General features: G+C 44.9%; 1 protein-coding gene across 2 annotated transcripts in view; it reads right to left on the reverse strand.

Moving 5' to 3' along the window:
• The window catches only part of UNC5B (unc-5 netrin receptor B), a 155,400-nt gene that overhangs the window by 43,166 nt on the left and 84,603 nt on the right, over window positions 1-27,631 (reverse strand). For both annotated transcript variants that reach the window (XM_053388514.1, XM_053388512.1), the window contains exon 2: window positions 935-1,156. In XM_053388514.1, coding sequence (XP_053244489.1) covers window positions 935-1,156 — 222 coding nt within the window. The remainder of the gene's footprint in view (window positions 1-934; window positions 1,157-27,631) is intronic.

Genomic DNA, 27,631 nt, shown 5'->3' on the forward strand with positions numbered 1-27,631 from the left:
TGTGCTGCTCTGGTTCGCCAGAAGCTGCTTAATCATGCTGGCCACATGACCCGGAAGCTGTACGCCGGCTCCCTCGGCCAATAAAGCAAGATGAGCGCCACAAACCCAGAGTCGTCCACGACTGGACCTAATGGTCAGGGGTCCCTTTACCTTTACCTTTAGAGTTGCTCTGCTTTTGTGCTGTTCTAGTTTAGATCAGGCTATGACCCAATGGCAGGTCTTCACCCACCAGCTGAAGAGCACTACCCTGAAACACACCCAACATTATCAGGTGGCTGCTCATTTCAGGGGGCAACACTGGTGCACAAGCTGATTGTCAGAAAGGCTTGGCCACCGTGTCTGGTCTCCTCACTGAGGAACCACTGCTAAGCTTTCATAGAGACAGGAGTTTGGAAAGAGAGAGAAATCACTTGCTTTGGCCCAGTGCTCTTCCTCTGAGCAAGCGTCCCAGAACTGCTCTGAATGAGAGACAGGCTAGGAGAACTTTTGTCAGTTTTAATTCTCAGCTATCAAAAGAAGGCAAGTCAAAGTATTTTTTAAAAAATATATTATATAACATATGGGGGCACGCTCTGCAGCATATGCCTCAATGGAGAAACAAAAATCTAAGATATAAAATATCATGCTAGAAGAGTAGATAGAGCCGGCCCAGAATATTTTGGTGTCTGAGGTGAAGGTATCTTTCTTCAGTACTGGCAATGGAACAGTGCTCTCCTCTGCACCTGAAGGCAGCAGGCTAACCTAGGGGGCTAATTTAGGCTGGCTTATGGTATAGGCAGGCCCTGTGGCAAATACAGTTCTGTCCTCTAACTTCCTCACTGCCACTCCCTGATCTCCAAAATGTGCTGTCTGAGGCAGCTGCCTAACTCTACCTAGTCGTAGGTCTAGTCCCAGGTGGGCCTGAGAGATGGTTCGATCCTCTAAGCCTTCTCACCTGTGATTTCGTCCAAGCTCTCTGTGGTGATGTGATCGTTCTGGTTCACCCACTCGCCGTTGCACTTGAAGTAAATCTGGGTGGCAGGGTTGGCTCTGCAGATCAGTTCCACTGGCTTGTTCTTCACAATGTAGGCATCTTGTGGCTCCAGTAGGAAATGGGGAAGGGACTCTGCAGGGGCTGATGGGAAGGAATCTGGAAGCACCTCTCCATACTCAATCCCTGCAAGGAAAGAGGAGAAATGTGAGAAATTTAGCTCCACATGCTTCAAGCAGCAATGCAGACCTCATAACCTGACATCAGTTCTTGGCTTTGAAAGAACGGTGTCTGATGGACAACAACCTGAATTTCATAACTTTTTGACTCCTTGTCAGTTGCAGCTTCCTTTATTCTTACCCCCAATTGGCCCAATTCAGATATATACCCTGTGGTTTACAAGCAAGGACTGTAGTCACTACCGTTTCCTGGTTTGGGATTCTTGCATTAAGGCACTCAAGGGAAAAGAAAGGGAGGATAGAGAGTGCAAACACAACTATTGTTCTCAGTGCAATGCTGCATGGTTTATTGGGTCAAGAATATCATAGCTGAACCAGGTCATTGTCACTTCCTTTCTCTTGGGACACCAATCCTTAACAGAGATGCAAGCAAGGAAGCATACTTCTTAGTGGGACAATTCCTACAGAACCAGCAGAGCGTACTATTTGAAGCCCCATTTACATATGCTTGCTCATAACTAAATCCCATGGACTTCAATATAGGTTACTCATGGGCAAGTCATGAAAGCTACTATAACACTGTGGGAAAGAGATAGAATCTGGAAGTCTCTGGTTCTGCCATGGACCATATAGATGGCTTCAGACAAGACACTATTGCTCAGCCACCTTCCTCCTCCAACCAACAGTATGGGGATACCACCCTGCAGGATTAATGAGATATAAAGTATTTGGATGTCCTAAAGCACAGGTGGACAATCCAGAGCTATGGGGGTCAACTTTATTTTAGGTAGCCCCCTATGCCGCCTTGAATCTGCCCCCGGTAACTGGTTGAAGAACAGAAAGCATAAAGTAGGGGTAAATGGACAGGTCTCACAAAGGACATGGGTTCCTCCAAAGATCAGTGCTGGGAGCTGTGGGTTTGTTTTTTTAAGTTCTTCATAAATGAAGTAGAGTTATGAGTGAGCAGTGATAGGGCAAAGTTTGCTGATGACACCAAACTGTTGAGGGTGGTAAGACCAAAAACAGGTTGTGAAGTGCTCCAAAACGATCTCTCAAACCTGCGTAAACGTGCATTAAAATGGCAACTACAATTCAGTAGAAGCATAGTGCACACTAGGGCAAAATTAAAATAAAACCCCAATGTCATATATATATGTTTATGGGATATGAACTTGTGGTGCCTGACCAGGAAAGGGAGCAGATTGATAGCTTGCTTGAAATGTTCACCCATCGCTGGCATGCGGCCCGTGTCAGATTACCCCTGAGAGAATGAGATCTTCAACCAAAGAAAAAGTTGCCCGCCCCTTTCCTAAAGCATCATACAGATGCTAAACATATTACTGCCAAGTGGCGGTAGGATTGCATCCTTCATGTGTTACAGCCACATGGCAGGGATCTTGACTGCACTCCAGCCACTTAGCAATACAGTGAGAGTTGCATGATAAAACTGGAGCCAGACTGGCAGGCCCTGGGAGACACAGGACACCCAGGTCTGGGTGCTTTGCTCCTGGCTTTGAGCCCTGAGGAGATAAATGTGCTCAGACTCTTGGGAAAGGGCAGCTGCATACACAGAAGAGAGTATGTAGGGGGAGAACATAATGTGTTTTCTGTTGGGGGAAAGACTCCAGGGGATATTCCTCTGAGATGGGCAGCCCTGAAGGATGAAGAGTGGGGAAAAGCCTCTTAAGTATAGAATATAGGACAGAATATAAGTAATAAGCATTTCATATTCAGAGAACATTCTCCACTAGGCTGTAGCAATTTTGAAAGGGATTACAACACAGATCGACCCTGCCTGCCAACTGCACCATATTTCTCTCTCTCTCTCTCTCTCCCCCCCCCCCTCTCTCTCTCACACACACACGGTAGGCACTGTGTGCTGCTATTAAACCCTCTGAGTACTGGCAGAGCTAAGGAAAGCATGGTGTTCCTATGATGTTTCATGGTTCAAGCATGCTTTGTGTCCAGCCTGCTTGGCACTCCCAAGGGTCTTCCTGGGCACTGCAGGTTAAAGACCAAAAGTAAACAAACAGTTGCAACGAAGCAAAAATCTAAGATTGAAAGATACCAGGCAAATCTAGGCAGTCTTGGGGATGAGCTTCCAAGTTACACAGAAGAAATGAGGTCTTGGATGATATATTGCCCTCAGCTGCTGGGTCATGCCACACAATTGAGCTGCACAATCATTCACACACACACACACACACACACACACACCCCTTTTTAAAAGGGGGGTTTATTTATTAAGTAAAGAAAGAAGAGAAAGTCAGAAAGGCAAGAATGGAAGAAAGAGAGCAGGAGAGAAGGAGAAGGAAGATGGGCATATATTGTAATAGCTGAAAAGTGGATCCCATGGTACAGATTGAACTTATGAGATTGGACTAAAGGGAAATGCATTAGTAGTAGGGTTGCCATATTTTGAAGAGCAAAAAAGAGGACACATTTGCCAACTTCTGCTTTTAACTATGGATCGCTATGACGACTCTCGTTTTACATACCCATGAAAAAGAGGACCTGCCCTGGAAAAAAGAGGACACATGGCAACCCTACAACCCAAACTAAGTACCAGCCAATCTTGAGTTTGCCCACAAACCACCAGGGCCTGCCATTTTGAGTCCTTTAGAAAACAAACCCCGAAGGGAAATAATGATTAGGCCCAAGGAAGCCAGATGCCAGAGATGTATCCTGAGGGGGAAAAAAAAACCAGCCTGTGAAAATACACACACACAAACACACACACAAGGCTGGCCATTTAAAATCCATTTAGGAAAATTGACTTTCCATTTCCATTTTAACACAGCACTAGGGAAAGCAGTAGGACATTTGTCATAATCCATTAACTGCTCTTTTGGAAACAACGAATTAAACTCCAGGCTAATCTCTCTTTCTCTCTCATGCTCCCTGGTTTCTTTGCTGCTGCTGCTGCTGCTGCTGCTGCCAGGCATCCCCTTCCTAATTTCATTTGCAGGTCTGTAATTTTCTCAGCACCCGGCCAATTGCACAGGGATGCAGAGTGTAATTAGGGCACACAATGTCCTCCTGGCGAGCCCTTGTGAGCCTTTGCACAGCTGCAGCCCAAAGCAGTTCGCTGGGTACCCAGGAGCATCCCAGAGCGGAACGGAGGAGGCAGGAAGTTGCAGGGCAGGCAAGATGATGGTTTTGTGATGAATGGGCCTTTCTGGAGCTAAAATTGAAAAAGGCTCCAGTCCAAGATGATCATTTGGAATAAAATGCCCTGCAGTGTAGGTCCCATAGCTTAAAGACAGCCGAGAGGTGATTACAGATTGTTCTCTCTGACTGCCTGTTGTTTGAGCTTTGAATAAAAACCATTCACACACACAAACAAAAACAACAACAACCCCCAAAACAGAAGAGAATGCCCTTAGCAGAGAAAATAACTAGCATTCAAGTTTGACGAAAGCCAGGATCATCAGAATTCTCTGTTCAATGAGAACAAGCATTTGGAGATGGGGAAGACACGTTAGATTTGAAGGTTTTGTTATAAATAAGGTGCCCCCCCAAAAAAAATTGCTTGTGAATTTTCTGGGACAATTTGGTTCAAAGCAGCCTGTACTGCCATATCTCAAATATTTCCGAAGATATCATTAGCCAGGACCAAAATTAAGCATCATGCTTTTAAAAAAGATGGGGCAACTTGAATGATTTTTCTAAATCAAAACCATTTTGTGAATCAATTGTCTTATGCTTTTGAACCCAGCAAACAGGCAGCTAAGAAATAATGCACGTGGTTGATCAACAGAACAACCTTCTAGAACACCTCAGATGTTTTTTGCAGCAGATGCTGCAACCACAACTATCTAATAGCTATATTTGGCAATTCGGTCTCAGACAATAAAATGGAACCAGATGGTGACGCAAATCCCAGGGTCTGGTCTGAAGGCATGGGAGTCTACCACCTTGCTGAAGCTAAGCAGGTCCAGGTCTGGTTAGGTCCTGGATGGGAGCCACATGTACACCACCTTGGGGACCATGGTGGATGAAAGGCAGGATATAACTGTGATAAAATACAATAATAAATAAACGTCCTCTGGCCCAGGGGAAAAGAGGAAAAAGCGGTTGTGGTCATCAAAGCAAGGGAACTCCATAAGTGACTCTTGGCATATGTGGTTCCAGACCACACCACAGGCACCTATCAGGAAGTGGTGGTTGTGGGAAAAAGTCTCAGGGCCAACCCCAGAGGTTGGTAACATACCTAAGCCTATGCGCCATCTCCCTGACTGCACCGCGGAAACACAGATAAGGCCCATAAATATTGATTGCTCTCCACTCTGCCTCTCCTTCATCTGCCTGAGGAAAAAGGCATTTATGCTCTATGCCTGAGCTGCAGGCTGTTTTTATGACTTTGTTTTACAGCTATAATGCCACGATCATTTATAAAGCAGGTTTGTATATAAAGAATGTAAACATTAGAAATCCATTAGTCTCTTAAAGTGCGTCTGGCAAAGTTCTTCTCCCCCAAGTCACTCCTCTCCCTCCGCCCCTTTGGTAATCTCCACGTCCTCTCTCAGGCTGGGCTGAGGGGAATTTCAAAAGATTACAAGTACTTAAAGATATATTATCCCTGGCCAGGGTTGTAACACAGGCCTGAAGCTACCAATTAAGTTTTCTCGTTGCTGTTTGCTTGTGCTGATGTGTTTCTGTTGCTGGAGTTTTTATGTTGTTGCTGGCATGTGTGTGTGTGTGTGCACGCACATAGCATCTGATTTAAACCCCAGGATAGAGGACTAACCTCACAGCACTTTGCAAAGGAAAAATGCCCGCACCTCTGCCATGGAAGAGGCATCTGGAAGGAGAGCACAATTCATCTTCCAGCTCCTGACATTCCTTCATTGTCAGCCTCTAACTCAGGGCACCTGAGCTCATGCTGAAAGATGCCCCTCAGCTAAAGGGATGTCCCTTATTCCTGAACATGACAGCTCCATCGGACATAATGGATGCCCCGTATTTCAGAAGCGCCTTGCTCAATATGTGGCACTTCGCAGAGCAAACTCTTTGCTGCTTTTCTCAGTGTTAGCTGCTGTATTGGTCCCAGAGAACAAGGCTCACAGAGCCTGGAATGTCAGGATGTGTCAGGATGGTGCTGGGGGCTGCTATCGTTAACAGCAGCAACACCTCCCCACCCCATGTTAACATCTGGGTTACTCAATGCATGTTGCAACATCGTTGTGCTGTAAATTTCCCTGAGTCTGTATCAGGCAATCAATGAAGCGCAGACAATGCTTGCAACATTGCAATGTCATGACCCTAGATGTTATGGGGCTGAGGAGAAGGAACCGCGGGGCTGCTGGTTAGGACAGCACCCCCCACAACTTCTGTAATCTCTAGTTCTTGCCTGAGGTGGCACATTTTACTTAAAGCGTTCAAAATGTTTGCATGAAACATTGGAGTTACAATGAATTCACACTTTATGCCATCCAGATATTGTGGAACTAAGAATCCCCAGCAAGCAGGACCAGTGGGCAGGGATGACGGAAGTGATAGCCTGGGTAAGGTTGACTTAGATGCTCAGATTGTGGGAGGGGAAGAGGGAAAGATTGATACTGCACTGCTAGACAGATGAAGTTTGAAAGAGAAGAATCCTACATTTACTACTATTTATAAAACATATAAGGTTGAACTTTTATTACAACAGGGTGCTACAGAACTGTAAGAACATAGAGCAAGTCAGACACTCCTCACCTTTGCACTAACTAATGTTTAAAATGCAAGGTCTTGAACCATAAAAAGGAGTGCATTTAATTAGTTTGGGTTTCTTGCAGCTTCATAGCACCTCACTATTTTGGGACACTTGATCTGCCAATGCTATCATGAATGTCCACAGAACAACACCCCAGGTTAGTATGCAGTACTCAAAAGCCTGCTTTCCCCCAGCAAAATAGTGTAACACTACTGGGTAACTGCCCACACTCTCTGTTTTATAGGTATAATAATGATAGGCTTAATCTGCTTTGGCACTGACAAGGTAATTTTTTTAAATGTATACAAACTCAACTACTCTAGATTTCTGGATGTCTGAATTCTTTTTTTATTAGGGAGCAATCACTTCTACACTAGGTAGAGCAGCATGAAAGGCTTAAAAATTAACCAAGAAGTTCCTTCTATAGACAATGGACGTTTCACTCTAGGCTTCTCTTTGGCTAATTGGCTTTTCTAAATGTCAGTAATTACTATGAATTCTTTCATTGGCTAAGGAAATCAGCCCTGAAGACTCCCTGGAAAAGACCCTGATGTTGGGAAAGATGGAGGGCACAAGGAGAAGGGGACAACAGAGGACGAGATGGTTGGATAGTGTTCTCGAAGCTACCAGCATGAGTTTGACCAAACTGTGGGAGGCAGTAGAAGACAGGAGTGCCTGGTGTGCTCTGGTCCATGGGGTCACGAAGAGTAGGACACAACTAAATGACTAAACAACAACAACACACTGAAAGGAAGGAGCAAGCTGGTTTCTCACAAAGAAATGAGCAGAACAGTGACTCCATATTTTGCCACATATATTGGGTTCTACAAGGGCTAAATGCTTCCAAAAGAAAGAAAGAAAACTGGTAATCTAGAGACTATAGTTTATGGTGTTTGTGTGAGCTGTTCCTTCTTGCACCTTTTCCTTGCCACTCATGAATACTCTCCTGAGACCTGTGGAAGAGAGGAGGTCCATTTGCAAACAAGAGTTTATTCACATAGCTATCAGGAAAAAAATGTAGAATTTTCCTTAAATAATTTTATCTCCAAGTCCTGACTCGCCTTCAGAATGTGAAAGCTTCCTGCATGTTGATGCTACCCCACAAAAGGAATAAAACTAGCACACACTGCCATGTAATATGGCTGCAGAAAGTCACTTGAAATAGCCTGCTCACTTGTTTCGCCTAGCAGGAAAAGAAAAAAGAAGTAGGTGACAGACTGCTCCACTTTTGCACAAGGCAATAAGAACAGCCTCCTGCGGGGGTATGTCAAACGCTCACTATTAATCTAAAAGAAATCAAGGCCATTTTCTTTAGCCAACTAGACACTTGCTGCTTCTTTGCTGATTAGAATTAAGGCTATCTGGTCATCAGAAGTTGGGGTTCTGTGCTCTCTCTCTCTCTCGAATGGAGAAAATCACAGATGAGTCAGAGCTTAATTTGGAGAAAATTGTGGGCTTGTGGGTTCATTCCCAATTATGGTTTTCCTTCCCCCTTGGTGATCTGGATCCTTCTCTTAACATTTCTATCTGTTCAAAACTCCCTTTGGACCACAGGAAGAGAGAGCAAGCTCCTAAATAGGGATTGATGAGAATCTAGAATGGTTCCCCGGAAAGCATGGCATGGACTCTTGAGATAAGGCATCATTTCTGCTCTGGAATGAGCACCAGTCTTCTAAAGTGAGAACATAAAAGAGGATCAGACTCACTTATGGAGGACAAGGCTATCAATGTCTACTAACCATGGCATTTAGGTTCCACTCCACTGTTGGAAATCACATGCCTATGTTACACTAGTTGCTGGAACTCACAAGTGGGGAGAGCGACGTTGCACTGAGGTTGTGCTTTGGGGCTTCCTACAGGTATCTGTGAGAACAGGAGGCTGTACCAAATGGGTCTTTGGGCTGGCTCAGGAGGGCTCTTCTCATGTGCCAATGCTATTAGCCCTTCATGCCCTTGCTCAGTTCATAGTAAAGCTATTAAAAATCACTGTCAAACAGGGCAATCAGCTCCCCAGGCTTTTTCGTTTAAAAACATGCCCCTGTTAAAACAAAATAATAATTGGCTGCTGCTCAGGACCTTAAGCTGACCAAAGGTTATTGAGGAGGCAGCAATGGTTGCCTTTTTTCTTCAAAAAAAGAAAACAAACAACTAAAACACTAAATACTGCCTGGTCCAATAATGCTGTATAAAACAGATGAAGCACTAGATGGATAATAGAAGTGACAAGGGGGGCAAGGGGAAAAATTGCCTCTGCCTTGCAGGTTATGCAAGCTGGTGTTCAAGTGAATCACGGGCGGGGGAGAGAAGGAGATGTTGGGCTGGAGAACGAAGGATGTTTTTTGGGGGGGAGAGGTGGGGGGAAGTAACACGCAGAGCACATTTATCATAAGTAATCAAAACAGTCTTTCAGACCCCTCGTTCCCAACCCTTGCTCATTCCAGCCAGCCTGACCACCCACTGCATGGGAAACCTCTTGCATTTTCTCCACTCAGCTGATGCTCTCAGTGGGGGGAAAACCCCATTTATTATTTTGGAGTTTGGGGGGGGGGAGGGTTGCAATGCACACAAAACAGCCTCTTTCTCTTTCACACAAGTTGCATTGTAGGCAAAGGGATTGATGATCTTGGCTTTTCTTCATGGGGGTGGGGAGAGGAAAAACAAGAAGCAATCTCTGTTAAGGGGGCCTTGCATGAAGGAAAAAATAAAACAAAATCCAGTATCAAACAAAAGCTGATGGTGTTTTTCTTTGGGGGGGGGGAGTAGTTGTCACAGTGGGCGACCCCTTATGAAGAGATGGAATCCGTCTCTCCCACCAACAGCAGATAGTTTATGGGTCCCATTCAACAACCTGTTATTTTCAGCTGGTTTAGCGGGGAACATACCATTGGCCCATGCCTTTTAAAATACATTGGAAGTAGCACGGAGGAGGAGAAGAGAGATTGTCAGAAGGAGTGGGGGAAAGAATGGCAAAACAGAAACAAAACAAAAAGCAGAGCAGGTGCAGGGCACCCAGACCACACCTGCACAGCTTGCAACCTAACGAGTCAAAGTTAGCCTATTAGTCACGTTTGCCCATGGCCCTACAAAGCCCTTGCCTGCTACCTGCTGGGAACTACAAAAGGAGGTTGTGGTCAAGTTCCTAGTCCGGCACAAGGCATAGCTGGTGGGTTGTGAGTTGGGTAGGCCTGGTCTGAAAATACTTTAGGAGAAGCTGCACAGAGCAGAATCCGCAGTTCAGTGTTGGGGGAAGCGCAGAAATTTCTCAAGAGAAAAAGCTTTAAGGAACGCAGCAACAGTGAAAATATATTGGGGGGGGGGAGGTGTAGTCTGCACTGTAATCAATTGCAATTTCAACCTGAATTCATCCAAAGGATCGTCCTTTTAATCTTTCCATGAATCCGGCCCCCACCAAGTTCTCTTTGTCCCTTGACCAATGTACAGACACACACATATATACGCACTGAGATATACTTTCACACAAACACACAGAGGGCTAGAATGCTGGCCTCCTGCTTGTGTTGTTCTCCTTGTGCTCTATTCCATGGCAATTGAGGTTGCAAAGAACATGCCTGGAGAATGAGAGAGATTCTGATATACACACACACACATACACACCAAGCACTCCCTGTGCTTTTTCAGACGCACACCATAAAACTATTTGAGGCGACACACACTATCAAGTATTGTAGACCACAGAGGGCTGCGCTCATTCAGAGCGCTTCTGTCCTGATCTGAAGAAGTCACCGCAACATTCTGTAATTTCAGTCAGATAATCAAGAAAGTAATGTCTGCCTCGTCATCGTTCAGACCTTGGAACTCTGTCTCTCTCGTTTCCCCACACCCTCAAAATGGTGTAACTGCATGAACACAAAAATATGTACCGAATCAAAGACATCAAGAGTGAAGGGCAAAATCCTGCAAGAACACAAGCCTGTGGCAGTCAGGGAAGCTGACTGTGGGTCACCTCATGACAGTGCAGTTCTGGGAGAATAAAAACACGTCCTTCCCTCTATCAGGGCAATCCTGTGTTCTCAGGCCTAACTTTATGTTTTGTTTATTTACTTTATAAGTCGCTTTGCCTCCAAACATTTTATTTTTTTCCTGTTTAATAAAATTTATACACTACTTGATTGTAAAAAAAAATCCTCAAAGCAGTTTACAACGGCCCCCAATAAAATTAAGGGGGGGGGGATAACAGCCATACTTTGAAACATGCAAAAGCTAAAATACTAAAACAGATTAAAATTACCTTAACATTCTAAGCATCTGGAGACAGTTGGTAGAGCATGAGACTCTTATTCTTTGGGTCTTGGGTTTCAGTCCCATGTTGGGCAAAAGATTCCTGCATTGCAGGGGGTTGGTCTAGACCAGGCATCCCCAACCTTTGGCCCTCCAGATGTTTTGGACTACAATTCCCATCATCCCTGACCACTGGTCTATTTAGCTAGGGATCATGGGAGTTGTAGGCCAAAACATCTGAAGGGCCGCAGGTTGGGGATGCCTGGTCTAGATCAGTGTTTCCCAAACTTGGGTCTCCAGCTGTGTCTTTGAATTCTGACAATGCCTCCTGCTTGCCTGGATGAAAGTTAGAGAGAAGAGTGCATGAGTCTTTATAGTCACCTTTATAGAGACTAAAGGTGACATTTATATTTGTTGCCCACCCCTTTTAGCCTCTAGCCCCACCCAGCCCTCAGAAAGTTGCCCCCAAGTAGCTCTGCTGGTGGCACTCATCCATTTGCTGGAGAGATAAATGGACTTCCCTAGCAAACTGTGTCATATCGAAAAATGGAATTTCCAAGAGCGTAAAAACACAGACTTGTCATGCAAACTTACCAAGGGCAAATCTATTAAATCTGCAGGTTTCTGAAGCAATATGCAAACTGAAAATGGCTGTTCTTCCCTAGCAAGAGAACAACTTATAAGGTTACCTAATGAGCGCTAAATGCCGAATAGCGGTCTAAGCAGAAACGAAAGCGCCGTGTTTGAACAACCTCCAACTCGAAGCAAATGCAGAGTTTAGAAGGAAAGACAAGTGGCACCAGGTTCCTACCCTATTTGAACTCGGTGGGATTTTCCTACTTAAATCCCGAGTGCAAAAACACGGCAGATCTATTTCTCAGCAACTGTCAGAAAAAAGACCCCTACACCACAGCCATGGGCCCCCTCTTCTCATTGTGCCGAAATAAAGCAACACCATGTGCTAGGGTTAATAACTTGAGTTTCCAAGATAATAAACCGTTCCGCTGAGTCAAAAGAAATTGTTCCCTCTCCTTGTCTTCCTTCAGGACTAGAACAATGACTGCCTAACATGACTAGGGCTTAATAATGTATGGGACTTAATAATGCACGACTCGGCAGACACCCTGCGATCGCGCTATTGAGCTCGTTTTCAGGCATCACCAGAAAGTGGATTCATGTGGCTTCCTATCTCCCAACTTTGAAAAGCCGCGGAAAAAGGGAGAAGTCTTTTTTTTTTTAACCTTTGCTTGAATTTTTGGCGTCATTTCTTTGCAGGGTTAGGAGGGGAGAGGTGATAAAATAAAAATAAAAAAGAACAGAAAGTTATATTCTTCTTCCCCAACTCACCAAATCTTTCCACACTGGCTCGCTCTCATCACATGCACAGCTATTGAGCGAAAGCTAAACGATGACAAAGGCCCTCTGTAGCTGTGAAGTGCTGATTGTTTTGCCCTACACTGTGTTTTTGCATGGCTAGCATCCATGGGTCAGGGCCTCCGTCCCCCTTTCGCCTGGCCCTATTCAGCACACGGGACAATTCCCTCAGCAAGGGGTGTCATAGAAAAGAAAAGAGAGAGATAGAGAAAGCGGGGCATCTCCTTCAGGGCTGCTCTGAGGGGTGGAGAAAGGAAATGAAAGAGAGAGAGAGAGAGAGAGAGAGAGAGAGAGAGAGCGCGCAACAGATGAGAAGCAGGGAGCCAGGAGTGAGGGAAGGAGAAAGTAGCTCAATACATGACACATATCAAAAGACACTTCTACTTCTGGTGATTTGGGAGCTTTCTCTGTGATGACAAGTGCCTTCTTGCCTCACCAACATGTTCAGCGACCAGCTCTAAAGGACAAAAAGTGCAACACTCCCTTCCGCCAGGTTACCTCCTCTGCACACTCCCATGCTTTCCCCTTTTTGCAATGGTATCGACTTCACCATCACCCTGGTGCCACCATGAGCTTTCCAGGATGGGATGGAGAAACGCAACGCCGCCAGACACAATGCACTGCAAAACCAATACCAGACTGAGATGGAGCAAGAAGCGGGCTTGAGAAATAGTCCTGTCTCCGGTCTTCCCAGAATCAGTTTCTTAAGGTACCTACCCTTTGCGAAAGAAAGAAACTGGGAGCGCTGGAGGAAGGCTAACAAGTGCTTTTGCCCAGAACTGGGCAATGAGCTTTGCGTATTATGCAAATCACTTGCTAATAATGCAAACTGGGCACATTCATTGTTTCACTGCCTACCAGTTGCTTTGTGTCTGCCCTTGGCAACCACCTCAAAAAGTTGGAGAAGGGTTCAGAGGAGGCGTCTCATTCACCTGCCTATTGGCTCCTGCCAGGATCTGCTTAGGCATTCTTCTCTGACAACAGTGAAGTGTTTGGGGGAGAGATGCAGCCAGACGATGTGTCCCATTGTCTCTGATGCGGTTGCTCCTGTATCACATGGGTATATACCCAATTAATGGGCAACTAGCAGTTACATGCGTGTGTGCTCGGAGGCAGGAGCAGGCTTGTTTTGACAGGGCACAACATAGCTTTCACATTTTTGCTCCTATCTCCAAATCTGCAAGAGCTTTTATTTTAAGTGCATATTGAGACTCTGGGCCAGATAGCGTCCCAGATAGGCGGTACAACACAAGCAAAATGTGGTGATTTGGATCACATGGCAACCCTAGACATAGACAAGTATGAGCCCCCTTTCGGCAGATAACAAAGCAGTTAGTAATATAGTCACATAACAAGGAAGTTTGACTTATTTTTTTTGTTGCGGTCAAGTCCACTGTAGAGTTTACTTCTCCTTGACTTGGTCCCCTCTAAGCAGCATGTTATGGAGCTAGTCACTTCTGTGTCATCACTCTCTCAGCAGTTTGTGAAAGATGCCCTAGGTTTCCAGTAATACCTAGGACTCTCAAGACAATATAAATCTCAGAGAAAGATTGCAGCTCAGTGGGAGAGCATCTGCTTTGCTTGCAGAAGGGCCCAGGCTTGGTCCTCAGCATCTCTAGGCACAGCTGGAAGACATCCTGAATAAAATTCTGGGAAGTTGCTGCCAGGTGCTATAGACCAGCCTTTCCCAAACTTGGGTCTCCAGCTGTCTGTGGACTACAACTCCCATCATCCCTAGCTGGCAGGACAAGTGGTCATGGATGATGGGAATTGTAGTCCAAAAAACAGCTGGAGACCCAAGTTTGGGAAACCTTGGTGTATATTATACTGAGCCAGATGGCCTGATGGCCTGACTGCATATAAGGCAAACCCCTTTGCTCCTATGATCAAGCTTTCATAAATGGGAGGCCGTGTCCTACATTCTCTTTCTGTTAGCTCTTTTCTTTTTGTTACAGCGTCTTGCTAACGAAGGACAGCTACAGAAGACAATGCTGCTAGGTCAGAAGACCATTCCTTAGCAGGATGGGCAGGGCAGAAAGGGAACTAAAAGAAGGGAAAGCCACTCTTCCTCCTCCCCACCCCACCCTCTTCCAGAGAGTCGCTTTTTTCCTCAGACTTGAAGCAGGAAAATGGTTAGTGCACAGCATATTTGATGGGATGCATTATTACACATTTTAATCTGATGTTCTTGATCCGGATTACCCACAACATCTGTTTCCCAGTGACTTATTTGCAGATGTCTGCAGCTAGCTCTCTTGACTTGTAAAAGACGGAAGACGTAGAATGTAACAATGGGATAGAATGGATTATTTTTTTAAAAAAAGAAGAACCCAACAACAACAACAACACTGTTTAAAAATAAAGGCACCGACGTAAAGTATTTCTCCTCACTCAAATCCTTGGCCTATCTGTGGTACTATATTTATAGTAACTGTCACCTAGCCACAAGCCATATATCTGCAGAAGAGGCATTAAAAATCCCCTCTCCTGCAATTGTTTCCCATCAGAATGTCAGAGCATTAGTAACCAAAAGACTGGGAGTATTAGTAAGCATTAGAGACCAAGATGGGTGCTGGGGAGAATAAACAACATTCACTCCTCCATTCCTATGTACACAGCTTACATATACAAAGCACCCACAGGTCACATCTATACCATACATTTAAACACACGTTTAAAGCACTAGGCTTTGCTCAAAGAATCCTGAGAACCACAGCCTATTTCTCGCAGAGCTATAGTTCCCAACACCTTTAACAGTTCCCATATTTTCTGGCTTGGGGGGCGGAGAGCCAAGTGCTTTAAATGTGTGTTTAAATGTGCTGGAAATGTATTGTGTGGATGTGACCACAGAGAGAGCTGGGGTTCTGAGAATGCACCTAGCAGTCAAGGTAGGATGGAATTGCAGATTATAAACACACACATGTCATTTTCACTGGCAAGTGTCCCTGTTCTCTCCATAAAATTCTGTTTACCCCATGTTCAGGTGCCATTATGATTTGCATTTGCTCACTCCTTTCAATGGCAGCAGAAACATTCACCAGAATGCTGCTTTTCACAAAGGGGAAGGATTGGCAGAGTAGCTCCTTATTTCATCTAGCAGGCTTCCTGCTAAGGCCTTACATGCACCAAACTCGTAAGTTTGGGTTTGTGTGCCATGCTGGGGTCAGGGATGGTGCTACACATCATTCCCTCTATACCAGCAACTCGAAACCTGCTCAGATATTATAAAGGCACAGGTAAAAGGGGAGCCCAACTGAGCTGGTACTCTGGGGTAATATCTAAAGTGACATAATTTCAGGCTTGGGGGATCTCACCATGTTGACTTTACAGGGAAATGGTGTGGAAAGCAGAAGCCGGAGCCGGGCATTCCAACTGGAACTTGAAACCAGCAAGTAGAAACTGCCATTTGGCCCAATAACAGAAGTGTAAGACCTATTGCTCCCTGGGCATGCTATGTGTGAATGCAACTGATGTTTGAAAACATGTGTCCCAGGGAGGTGCATTGCATCCAAGAGCCAGGATTGGCTGCAGCTTCCTGCCATGCTTGCTGCTGTATACTGTGTGAATTGGCCCCATAAGCATCATCCTGGGGTTGGCAGGCACCTCAGAAGGCATTTTTTCCCACAGTGCATGCTGAAGGAAAGTCTGCAGCACAACTCTCACCTGTTCCCCTACGCTTCCTCTAGAAGAAACATATAAACAGGCTCATTTGTGGATTATTGCCTGCTGCCATACGTTTCACAGCTCGAGCAAATTATAGTGGGGAAACCACCCATTTCATGTCCCCTGCCTTCTCCAAGCTAAGCCATTGTCTCCGAGGGAGACAGAGACAGATAGAGCCACCACCATCATAACACAAAGAGACACTTTGCTGTGGAAAATAAAGGCACACTGTTCAGTGGGACTTGGGTTACAGGTCCAGATTAGCAGCATGGACTCAATACCAAAAGGGAAGCCACAGGGAGTCAAAGGAAGTAGGAACTGGAGTCTTTTCTATGCATGTTTTGGGATGTTGCTCCAGACAACAGAGCCAAGGAATCCAATCAGGACCAGACCACACCCACAACTCTGCCAGTGTTCTCCAGGCTCCAGTTTTTCCCCATGGAGTTGCACACAACAAAACCGTGTGGTGGGAAGCGCATGTGTATTGCTAAAGCAAACTGTGCCATATCGAAAAATGGAATTTCCAAGAGCATAAAAGCACAGGCTTGTCATGCAAACTTTCCAAGGGCATCCTGCTTCCACACTGGGATAACGTACACCTGTTTCTTCATGCCAGCATGAACTCTGTCTGCTGACTACTCTGTCTGCTGTTGCTTTGTGGAGGCTAGGGATTGAGGATAAATTTTACGCACTCAAAGCCAAAGCTATCAAATCTGCAGGTTTCTGAAGCAATATGCAAACTGAAAATGGCTGTTCTTTGAACGTCACACTGATCAGAATTTAGCAACCACTTTGGGTTTCTTTCTTTCTTTCTTTCTTTCTTTCTTTCTTTCTTTCTTTCTTTCTTTCCTTCCTTCCTTCCTTCCTTCCTTCCTTCCTTCCTTCCTTCTTTTTCACAGGGAAGCAGTGTATAACTTTTATGAAAGAGATAATAGTTAAATACACAGTGTTTACCAAAATGAATATATCAGAGGAAAGCATGCACAAAAACGAAACTGCATGCAAAAATGTGTTTATTAGGCAAAAGTTACGCTAAAATGCTGAGGAATTTTCATGATGATTTTAAAACAAGCAAATAAACGAACAACTGCAAATTGCTGCAAAATGTAGAGAACTGAATTTATGACTACCTTTCCCCGTTTTTCCCCCATTCCATATTACCCCCATAGCTTTCCATCCTTTGGGGGTTTCAAATGTGTGTGTTTTCTCCAACATTTGAAATCGCACAGAGAACCCAAGCGGGTGATTTGGAGCATGGGAATAGCAGGGCACCTGTTTCCTCACTTCCAATCTCCCCTGCTAGAAGCGGCTTTTTCCTCTTCGACAATGGCCATTTAGCTACCAGTAGATGCATTTGTGCAGTGTGGGATTCAGAAACCGAATACAAACCAAAGTGATCCTAACTATGGTTGCCACACGCCGAAGGCAGAGGAACAGCCTGGTGCCTTTAATAGAAGCTTGACGTGCCGGAATTAGTAAGTGCAGCTTTTTTTTTTTCCATGGCACAAACCTGCTGTTTGTTGCAGTTACTAAAGCAGGAAGCTGAAAAGTCCCCAGCTTTGACATATTTGCTTTTGGTGCTGCCCACTCCACCCAGCGCTGGAAATCCAGAGCGCAAGTTCCCAGCCTCCATGCGGAGCAAGGCTGATGTTGCCTACAGGTCTGATTTTAGGACCCCCTCTCTGCATTAAAGCCCCCTGCCTCCCATCATCTTCAGATTGTGTTAGAAACAGTAGCTAATTAATGCAGGCATCCCCATTCATCCCTCACCTTCCTCACAGGGGTGTTTTGAGGCTTAATTAATGTTTGTTCAGTGCTTTGAAATCCTCAGATGAAAGGCCTTATAGAATTGCAAAGTGGTGTTGTTAGACTCTGCTAACCCGCAATGTTCCCTGCCCCGTAGGCAACACCTATTATGATGCCATCCTGCTGAGACATGGCAGCGTGAAGTGGCTCCTGGGAAATTTTCTGAAGCTGAGCCCACAGCTGCTGGGAGATTTTATTTTCCAAACACACACAGAGAGAAGAGAGAGAGAACGCATGTGTGTATATACATGACAATAGGCAGCATATATAAAATGTTTATGGACCTTTTCCTTGTTTATCGGTATAAGTTGTTGTTTTTTTAATCGTATCCATACTTTGGAACCTCTGAATGCAAAACTGAGCTGTGTGAAGCTGCCTGCACGCCATACAACACGAGTGTTTGAGAGAGAGAGAATGTGTGTGTGCAAAAGCAAGGAGGCAATGTGTGTGGCATTTGGAAGATAAAAAAAATTATTTCTTTAAGAAGAAATTGGAACTTTTAGGTTAGGATGCCAGCTCTACAAACATTTTAAGAGAGACAGGGTGCCTCAAGAATGTTGCACACTTATTCACACCCCCTGCCCCACTAAAGGGGCAACTTGGCTTGGTTGTAAACTAAAGGGTGGAAATCAAAACTCAGCATGATGGCATTCTTTTTTGTGCTTTTTGGCTGGGCACGGCCTCATCAAACTTTGACCATTGCCGGGCTGCGTCTTTCAGCTTCTATCTTTCTCATGCTGTTGCCTTAAGGGTGACTGCGAACTGTATCTATGCAACTCAAACTCAGAAGATGCAGGCAGATATTTATGTGCTTCTCAAAAGCAACTTGCCAGGAGGCCTTAAGTTGTTGTTGTTGAAACTGAAAGAAGAGAATTGGTCAAGGAATTGAGCTTTGGGAGTTGCAAGCAGACCACTACCTTGCATAGACTTGCAAGGCCCCATGCGTCAGTTTTGCCCAAAGTTGCAAAATCTCAACAAACTTTTTTTTGACCTCTTTTTAAAGGAATTTCATCAAAATATACACTTCCGACATGGGTTGCCATACATCCAGATTTTCCTGGACATTTCAGCATTTCCACTCGGACACGGTTTCTGACCGCCAAATCCCAGGAATGTCCGGGAAATTCTGGACGTATGGCAACCCTACCTGCCATCATGTCTGATTCCTGCAACAACTGTGTACTTCACATTGTCGTCTGTAAGGAAACCCCAATGTATAAGCTTTGGGTGACAGAGCCGCTGCATACAATCAGGGCCCTTCACATAGCTGCCTTTTTACAGAATGCTGCAGAGGAGCAGCTGTGACATTGGGGGGTGAGGCTGTCAGCCCTGCTCCTGCCCTACACATGAGTAACACGTGCCTCAGGCTCAAGAGACTTGAAGCCAGAAAGTGTTTGCAGTTATTGGTAGCATAAACGTGAGCTGAGTATGCTTTAACATCAATCTCTATCTAAGTTGCATCCTGGCAGAATAAAGGAGGCGCTCACAAAAGTTTATTGCATTTGCAACTCTCCTGTGCCTCATTAGATTTCGTATTATTATACATCCACGATAATGCTTTGTTTGTTTGTTTGTTTTTAATTACTTTGCCCCTCGTGATTTGACCAACGCATACATTTAAATGGACAAGAATAAACGCTTTTGGTCAAATGTTGTAACGCACGCTTATTGGCCTACTTTTTCATGCACCTCTGGGTGAGAGTCAACTCGGTTTACTCAAGAGTTGACGCACTGAAATTAGTGGACTCAACTTAAGTCATGTCCATTAATTTCACTGTGTCTCTTCTGAATAAAACTTAAGTTGAATACCACCTTCTGTTTCTGCTTCGTGGTTGGGTCACACATAGAATTTTTGCCTGCAAAAAGTATCCTTGCCTGGCTAGGCTCTGAACTATGCTCTCTGTAGCCTTCAGGGTTCTGTCAGCGTTAGGGTGTGGTTTGGCAAGAATCCTTTTGCTACATGGTCTGGCGCCACTGAAGTGTTGCTAGCAGCGGAGCTCATGGAGCTATTCTTAGTTCTCACAGCCAGGGAGTATAAATAATGAGGGGAAGGTTTATTGATCTTCAGAAGAGCTTTTGAGTGTCAAGAGGAACTTGAAGTGTAACTAAGAGTTTCAGTCCCTGATTGGAAAGAGAGTAGACAAGGAGGAGGAGGAGGAATGGGAGTGGCAAGCACTGAGATCCCATCTAGATATAGCAACTACACAGGTGTCATGAGGCTTGAAATGCAGGAGAGGAAGCCTCATAGCAAAGTTAAACTCCACACATGTGCCTTTTCATGCAAAGTATAACTGTTTTGCATTGGACTGAATTTCCTTAGATTCTGACCCAATTGACAGGAGATGTGTGAATACAGCCCCTGAATGGCCCCAAATACTTTTGTTGCACTCTGTGGCAACAACATCAAAACCCTCCAGACTTTTCGCAGTTAGGAAAGTGACAGGGAAATGCATTTTTTAAAAAATGGGATAAATGACTGATTAATAGGCAAAAGTACAACCTCTACACAAGCAAATCGAGATGAGCGGCCATTTTCGTATAACCTCCCTGCAAACAAATCAGAACAAATGCTCCCTAAAAACCAGATATTGTACAGCCTCTGCATAAGCAAAACAGGACGAGTGCTCAATATACATGGCATCTGGAGGAGGTGCCAAGTGGTGTGATGTCATCAGACATTGCCCAGCCCTGCTTCATTGGCTGCCACTTGCAGGTGGGTGGAAAATGCTAATGCAGTGACATCATGTAATGTACCTGTTTCAAGCATGCATCAGGAGGGTTCACACAGAGTCATCTATGCACTGAAAAGAGCACAGGGCAGGGCTGCACTATCTAGTATTGCCCACCACAGTTTGCAGTAACTCTGCTCTCTGTTGCATGGCTGCTCCTGGGTTAAACCCTCCTAATACACAGAAAGTGGGGCTATAACATTAGCACAGCGTTAAGGTATTTAAAGGCAAAAAATGCACTCTTTTGTTAAAGGTGCCACTGTCCCAGAGGAGGAACTGCTAACAACTTTGGTGCTGTATAAGTAATGGCTTACTTCTGGGTAAATTCAGAGAAGCCTCTTCTATTTTCAAAAGCAAATGCAGGCATCAGGGGAAACCTGAAATCAAAGAGCTGGCGTTTTGCAACTAACTTTAAGAAGACTTTTTTATTTTTTTAAAAATGCAAAGTATAACATGCATCTTTAGTAGAGCAGGTACAGTGTAGTGGTTAAGATGAGTGGGGACTGACATGTACCTGCTTCAGTCTTACCTCAGCCACAAACTGACCAGTTGGTAAGTCTCTCAACCCTCTGAGGATAGTACTAGCATACTATAGTATGCAGGTGGTGCTGTGGTCTAAACCACTGAGCCTCTTGGGCTTGCCGATCAGAAGGTCAGCAGTTCGAATCCCTGCGATGGGGTGAGCTCTTGTTGTTCTGTCTTGAAAGCATGCAAGTGCAAGTAGATAAATAGGTAACACTGCAGTGGGAAGGTAAATGGCGTTTCCGTGCACTCTGGTTTCCATCACCCTGTTCCATTGTGCCAGAAGCCGTTTAGTCATGCTACATGACCTGGAAAGCTGTCTGTGGACAAATGCCAGCTCCCTTGGCCTGAAAGTGAGATGAGCACTGCAACCCAATAGTCGCTTTTGATTGGTCTTAACCGTCCAGGGGTCTTTTACCTTTTTTATTTTTAACCTTAGTACTAGCATACCATGCAAGGCTTTGGTAAGGACATCTGAGAAAATGGATAAGAAGTGCTTTGAACACATGACAAGTGATATAAAAAAATAGATTTTTTAAAAAAGTGCTATAAATATGCTAGTGAACAATGAATCATTTCTTGAAGTAGGATGCTGGAATATTTACTTCCTCGATTCTGCAAGTTCACTTTCTGCAAGAAATGTGCATGACAGCACGCCCAGTCGTCAGTTTTAATTTTAACAGCATTTAATATGCACAACCGAGGAGTGAAACAATACCTATTTAAACAATAGGCGCAGAAATGTTATGTTAAGAGACTCGCCGCGGTAAACTGTGAAAATACATAATGAAACAGAGTAAGCCAGAGTTGGCTGTGAAAATACACAAAGTAAACATTCTCAAACCAATGAATCCCACTCACATTTCCTATTCATTCAGTTTTAAACAATGCAGTAATACGTTCCTTGCAGAGGATTAATTATGTTACCTGTCATACATTTCCCTGATTTTCTATAGCCCTTTCCCTTTATGTTTGCCTTTGCAAGCTGATGCAATTGGCGTTTACTGGTAAAAGTAAAAGTGAGAACTTCTGTTGTTGTTGATATGGAAGAGGGATATTCGGTTATATATTTTAGTGGGATATTCGGTTATATATTTTAGCGCTGGCAATTTTCCTCTTCGAAATAAACACCTAACAGATCTTGGAAATAGAAGGCAGACATGCAAGTACTCTGAAGGTGTGTCCACAACCATCTTATTTGGGGGCGGGGGGCTTTAGAGTTGTGGTGGTGTTTTTAAAACAAACAATGAAAGAGTTTTCATTTACAACACTTTGCACAGAATGAGAGAACCCCCGCCAAAAAGAGTCCAAGTTACTTCCTCCTAGCATGGCATCACTAGTTATACCAGGGAAAAACAACATGTACCCAATTATGCATGAATGATGGTGAGCCTGTCCTTTTTGGTACACTTCCCAATGCATATATCTGGACAAAAACTAGGCACCCAGGAGTGGCCATTCACAAATCACGAGGCATGTCTTATTGTCGTTTTCTCTGAGGGAGAGGGCAGGGAGAGTGTGAAATTGCCATATGACCATCACAATGGAGAGTTTTCCCATTGGCCTGGGAAAGCGGTATCTGCTATGAATCCATGCTCTTATATTCACCATCATTTAATGCTTGTTAAGTATTCATAACTGGCCGACATCGAAACACAGTGCAGGTGCTGTCCTCCCCAGGAACAGACCACGAGAGGGGAAGAAGGAGCAATGAAGCTCCACTGTGGTTGGTTTCCATCTTGAATCACCCAGAAGCAATCTGGCCAGGGCTGATTAGGCCTGCTATAAGAGAGGCACAATGAGATAAACTACCTGCTTTTTCATAAGTTGTAGTTGCGAAGAAAAGCTCAAGCAACCTGGCTTAGTCTTTCTTTTACTTACGGCATTTCCACACACCCCACTGGGTGGTATTCAACTAGATTTTACTCAGAGTAAACTCAATGAAATGAATCAACATGGCTAAGTTAGGTCCATTAATTTCAATGGATCATACCCATTGTTGAATATCACCCACGGGGAAAATAGATTCTATCTTCCCCCTCCACTTGCCAAGTCAAAAACATGAAGCTGTGCATATTCCCCCATCAGCAACCATTGCAATTTAATACCAACTGGCCTGCTCAGGTTACTCCACCTTTAAACTTCGATCTGGCTGCAAACCTGTTGCCATCTATGGTATGGATTTAAGCAGCCTTAATGCAGGCAGGAGTGCTGCCTTTGTTGAATATCCTTTCAAATCGTTCAGGCCGCCCCTGAGCGTGTTGACTCCTAAAAGCCAGCCCCATGGATTTCAACAGGAGTTATTAGGGACTAAGCTAGCATAGAATTTCCAGCCAGAGTTTACTTCACCAATGCAGGCTGTGAAGCAAATATACCCCGCTTCAGTCCTGGTAGAATTCAGCAATGGTTCTATGTCTACTTGCACACACACCCCGAGTACATGTGCCATCTCTCGCACACGGAACATAAGCCGTCCCAGTTCAAGAACGACTTGGCACAACTGTTGTCCTAAGGACTGGGAAGAGAGAACACCTCTCTTTAGCAGGGCTGAAATGCTTGTAAAGCCGCCTCGCAATGGTAAATCACAAAGCAGCCAATTCCTCTGTCCTGCGATTCCAGCTCTGCGGGAAGCTTGGGAAGCGAAAGATGCTAGGGGTTCGCTTTTCTGCCAGACTTGCATTTGGAAAGCCAAGCAGGGTGAGAAGCGATTGAGGAGGCACGGTAAAGGAAAGGGCAGCAACAGGCAGTGTGTTGGTGTGCACTGGGCCTTTCTTATCCTCCTGATAAAAATCAAGTTCTGCCAAAGACATGGCAGCAATCTCTGAATGGGCAAAAGGCCCCAGGACGGACCTGTGTGTATGTGTGTGAGAGGGGGGTGGCGCTTGACCCCGTTCATTGATGACAAGGAGCTGCAAAAGGCTGATGCAAGTTGGAAACAGTCGATGAAACTGAGACACAGAGGATATAATGGGGCCCTGTCAGCGGCCTCCTGGGACGGCTGCTGTTACTTGCTAGCTGCTGTTTGCAGCTTGCTGATGTAATCCCTGGTCCTCATTAACTCAGTGCGCGGAGTACATTAACCTCTTTTTCTAAAGTGAGGAGTGGGAGGGCAGGAGAGGGGGGTGCGCGCGGCAGTGACAACAGTGTCTTACTAGGGTAAACAGACAGGCCTGCATGACAACCGGGGTGGCGGGTGGGGAACAGGAGAGTCACTGGAAGTTTGTCTGCCAGTCAGAACCACATGTGCACTGCAACTGGTAAGTTCTCAACGGAAGAGAATTAACAGGAGGGAAGGATGTGCGGGGGACGGAGGCAGAGGAGAATTGTTGCAAAAATGCTTGCAGAGTCATGGCTGACAGTGCATAAGAGGGTGTGTTTGTGTGTGTTGAAGGAGCTGTGCTTAGATCGCCCTGCATACATATTTATACCACACTTGTCACCATAGCACCTGAAATACCTTGGTGTATATAAATGTGTGCGCACATGTTGCACCAATTCCCAACGCTCACAAGGCCTCCATATTTAACAGGAAGGCAGCAGGGAAGGAGATAAGCTGGAAGCTGGGTTGAGTGTATTTCTGATGGCAGCCATCACCCCTTTCAAGCTTTCGTAAAAGGAAGGTGGAAAAAAACGTTCCAACGAGACGTTGCCCTGCATGAATGTACTTTCGAGACCGCAGCACAAAGAGAACTGTATCGTTTTCTGTGGCATCAACAAATTGAGTTACGCTGGGGTGAATCAGGGATGAATCAAGGCAGAACCACATGTATTTAAAACTAGCCTTCAAAGTCTCTGGCCAGAGACTGGTGCCACAGAACAGATCTACAGACGTCTAGCAGGCCTAATAAGTAGGCCCTGTATGTCTCTGCATGATCTGACGAATCCAATAAAAAGATGTCACAGCTTCGCTTCACAACTGGTGTGGGGGACAGGCAGATGCACCTTTTGTTTTCTGGGTGCCCTCATCTTCTCTCAGCCATGAAGGTGAATTCCCATGACCACACGGCAATTTTTCTCAGTCGCCCTACAGTGAGATCCAATAGAAATGGGTTGTTTGCAAAGAGCTCAAATGGCTTTCTTTCCACTGCGTAATAAGACTTTTAAACTGGATATCAGAACGCCGTATTAAATTCAAACATGTTGGCCCAGAGGCCACAGAGAGCAGGCAAAAATTGCACAGCAAGGGGGTGGAAATGTCTTGTGAATCAGCCGCAAAAGTATATAAAATAAAATGGCAACTTCGCCAGGCAATTTTGTTGTGGGAATTGCTACTGTGGGAAGAGTCGTGCAGAGAGAGTGGGGGATTTTTAGTGGACTCCTCTTCCTTCTAGCCCAAGAATAAAAAAAACCCCATTACATCAATTAGTTGCAATACCTTTGCTTTCAAGGCTTTCCAGAGCTTCAGGGAATATTACTGGAGGTGTTCAATGTCTCAGGGAAGAATGCACAGGCAATCCTTCCCAGTAGACAGGGGTGGGAGCAATGAGAAACTTCAGGTAGTGCTATTTCTTTCTAAAACAGTTGCCATTGTTTATGTAGCCTGATCAATGCACACATAATTGACACAACACCATTAGGGTTAGAACAGTCTTCCCCCAACCTGGTGCCCTCCAGATGTTTTGACTACATCAGCCCCAGTATTATAAGTTGTAGTCCAAAAACATATGGAGAGCATCAGGTTGAGACGATGGCTGCTTTAGAGAGTAACATAAAGCTCCGGTTCTAAAAAGCTTACAACCTAAGTTTCCATTTGTAGTGGGATAAGAGTATCAACCTTGTTCCATACCAACCTGCAGAGCTTTTTATAATGGGTTCATCCAAACAATTTCCCCAAATGGCTTACAAAAATAGGGAGACGCTGAATTAGATCATTGGTCTGTCTAGTTCAGTACAGTCTATACCAAGGGGTGGCCAATATGGAAACCTCCAGATGTTGGATTGCAACTCCCATAAGCCTCAGCAATTGTGGCCAATGGGCAGGGATGATGGGAGTTGTAGTCCAACAACTCCTGAAGAACCACAGGTTCCCCATCACTGTCATAAGCCTGGCCTTATAAGCTGCCCGATGTAGACTTGCACAGCATATGAATTGAAGTCTGCAGAGCACCTTAAGGATCCTAGATAAAAGGCATTCTACAGCTGTGCGACAATAGCTATTTCTTTATTCAGGTTTCCCCCCTTCCTGCAGGCACTACTGCATCAACAGTATCTACTCAGAAGTGGTAGTTATGGGAAATAGGACTGCCAGGTCACACAGCAAAACTAGCAGGTAGGATCTTGCACAATTCAGCCACTCAAGTAAAAAGTTTCAGCTTCACCGAGATTAAACATTCTGAAATTTCACTCTCTAGCACATGTGTTCGTCATTTTGTAAAAGCTAGATAGAGCCACACAGAAGTGACTTTGTTCATAAATGTGGGTTTGCAGATAAATACATGATATCATAAGCCTCAGATACTATTACATACTCTCCAGAAATATCACATTTCCTTATCTTCAAGGCTAACTCACTCAGTACCCTGAATAATGTCCAAGAGGGTTTTGTGTGTTGTTTTTTAAAGAAAACAACACCATATTTGATTTAAGGATGAAACACTACCCCAGAACACCATTCCCTACACATTGGTTGGTTTTGTGTCCATCAGTTGCCTTTTTCCTGTGTTGCGTTTCTTTTCTTGTCAATGGCTGATTCTTCTAGCTATCTGACAAGTTCCCAGGTATATTAACAACTTGGGTCCAGGGTACTTCAAGGACTGCCTAATCCCTTGTATCTTTACCCAATCACTGAGGTCTTTAGGAAGGGGGGACTCAGATGCATGGCTAGTAGTAGTAGAAGAAGAGTTTGGATTTGATATCTCGCTTTACACTAAGGAGTCTCAAAGTGGCTAACAATCTCCTTTCCCTTCCTCCCCTACAACAAACACTCTGTGAGGTGAGTGAGGCTGAGAGACTTCAGATTCTAGCCCAAGGTCACCCAGCAGCTGCATGTGGAGGAGTGGGGAATCGAATCCGGTTCACCAGATTACGAGTCCACCACTCTTAACCACTACACCACATCTGATCCTTCCATGAGAATCTGTGTGGCACCATCCAGTACGACGTTTCATCCTTGGACACCTTCCCTCCAAAGAACGGAAGGAAATACCCATCAGGAGCCATGTGTGGGCCCCATTTCATGGCAATCCCTTCCAGTTGTGGTTAGACAGGCTCCCTCCCCATCCTCAAAGCAGGAGGGAGCCTGTTATTCCATGGCTAAACTGGAATTTGAGTGCACATGAAGGTCAATGCTGGATCTCCATTTCAGGCATTATCCAACTTGTACAGAAACCTCATTGGACTCTCTTTGGTTTCTCAATAGTGCAAGAGGCCTTTCGCACCAACTCATTCCACTATGGCACCTTGATAATGCACTAGTGATAATTTGCCCACGCTGTAGCTTGAGGAAACTGCA

The sequence above is a fragment of the Podarcis raffonei genome, chromosome 5, assembly GCF_027172205.1.
Source record: "Podarcis raffonei isolate rPodRaf1 chromosome 5, rPodRaf1.pri, whole genome shotgun sequence".
In the NCBI taxonomy this organism is placed as follows: Eukaryota; Metazoa; Chordata; class Lepidosauria; order Squamata; family Lacertidae; genus Podarcis; species Podarcis raffonei.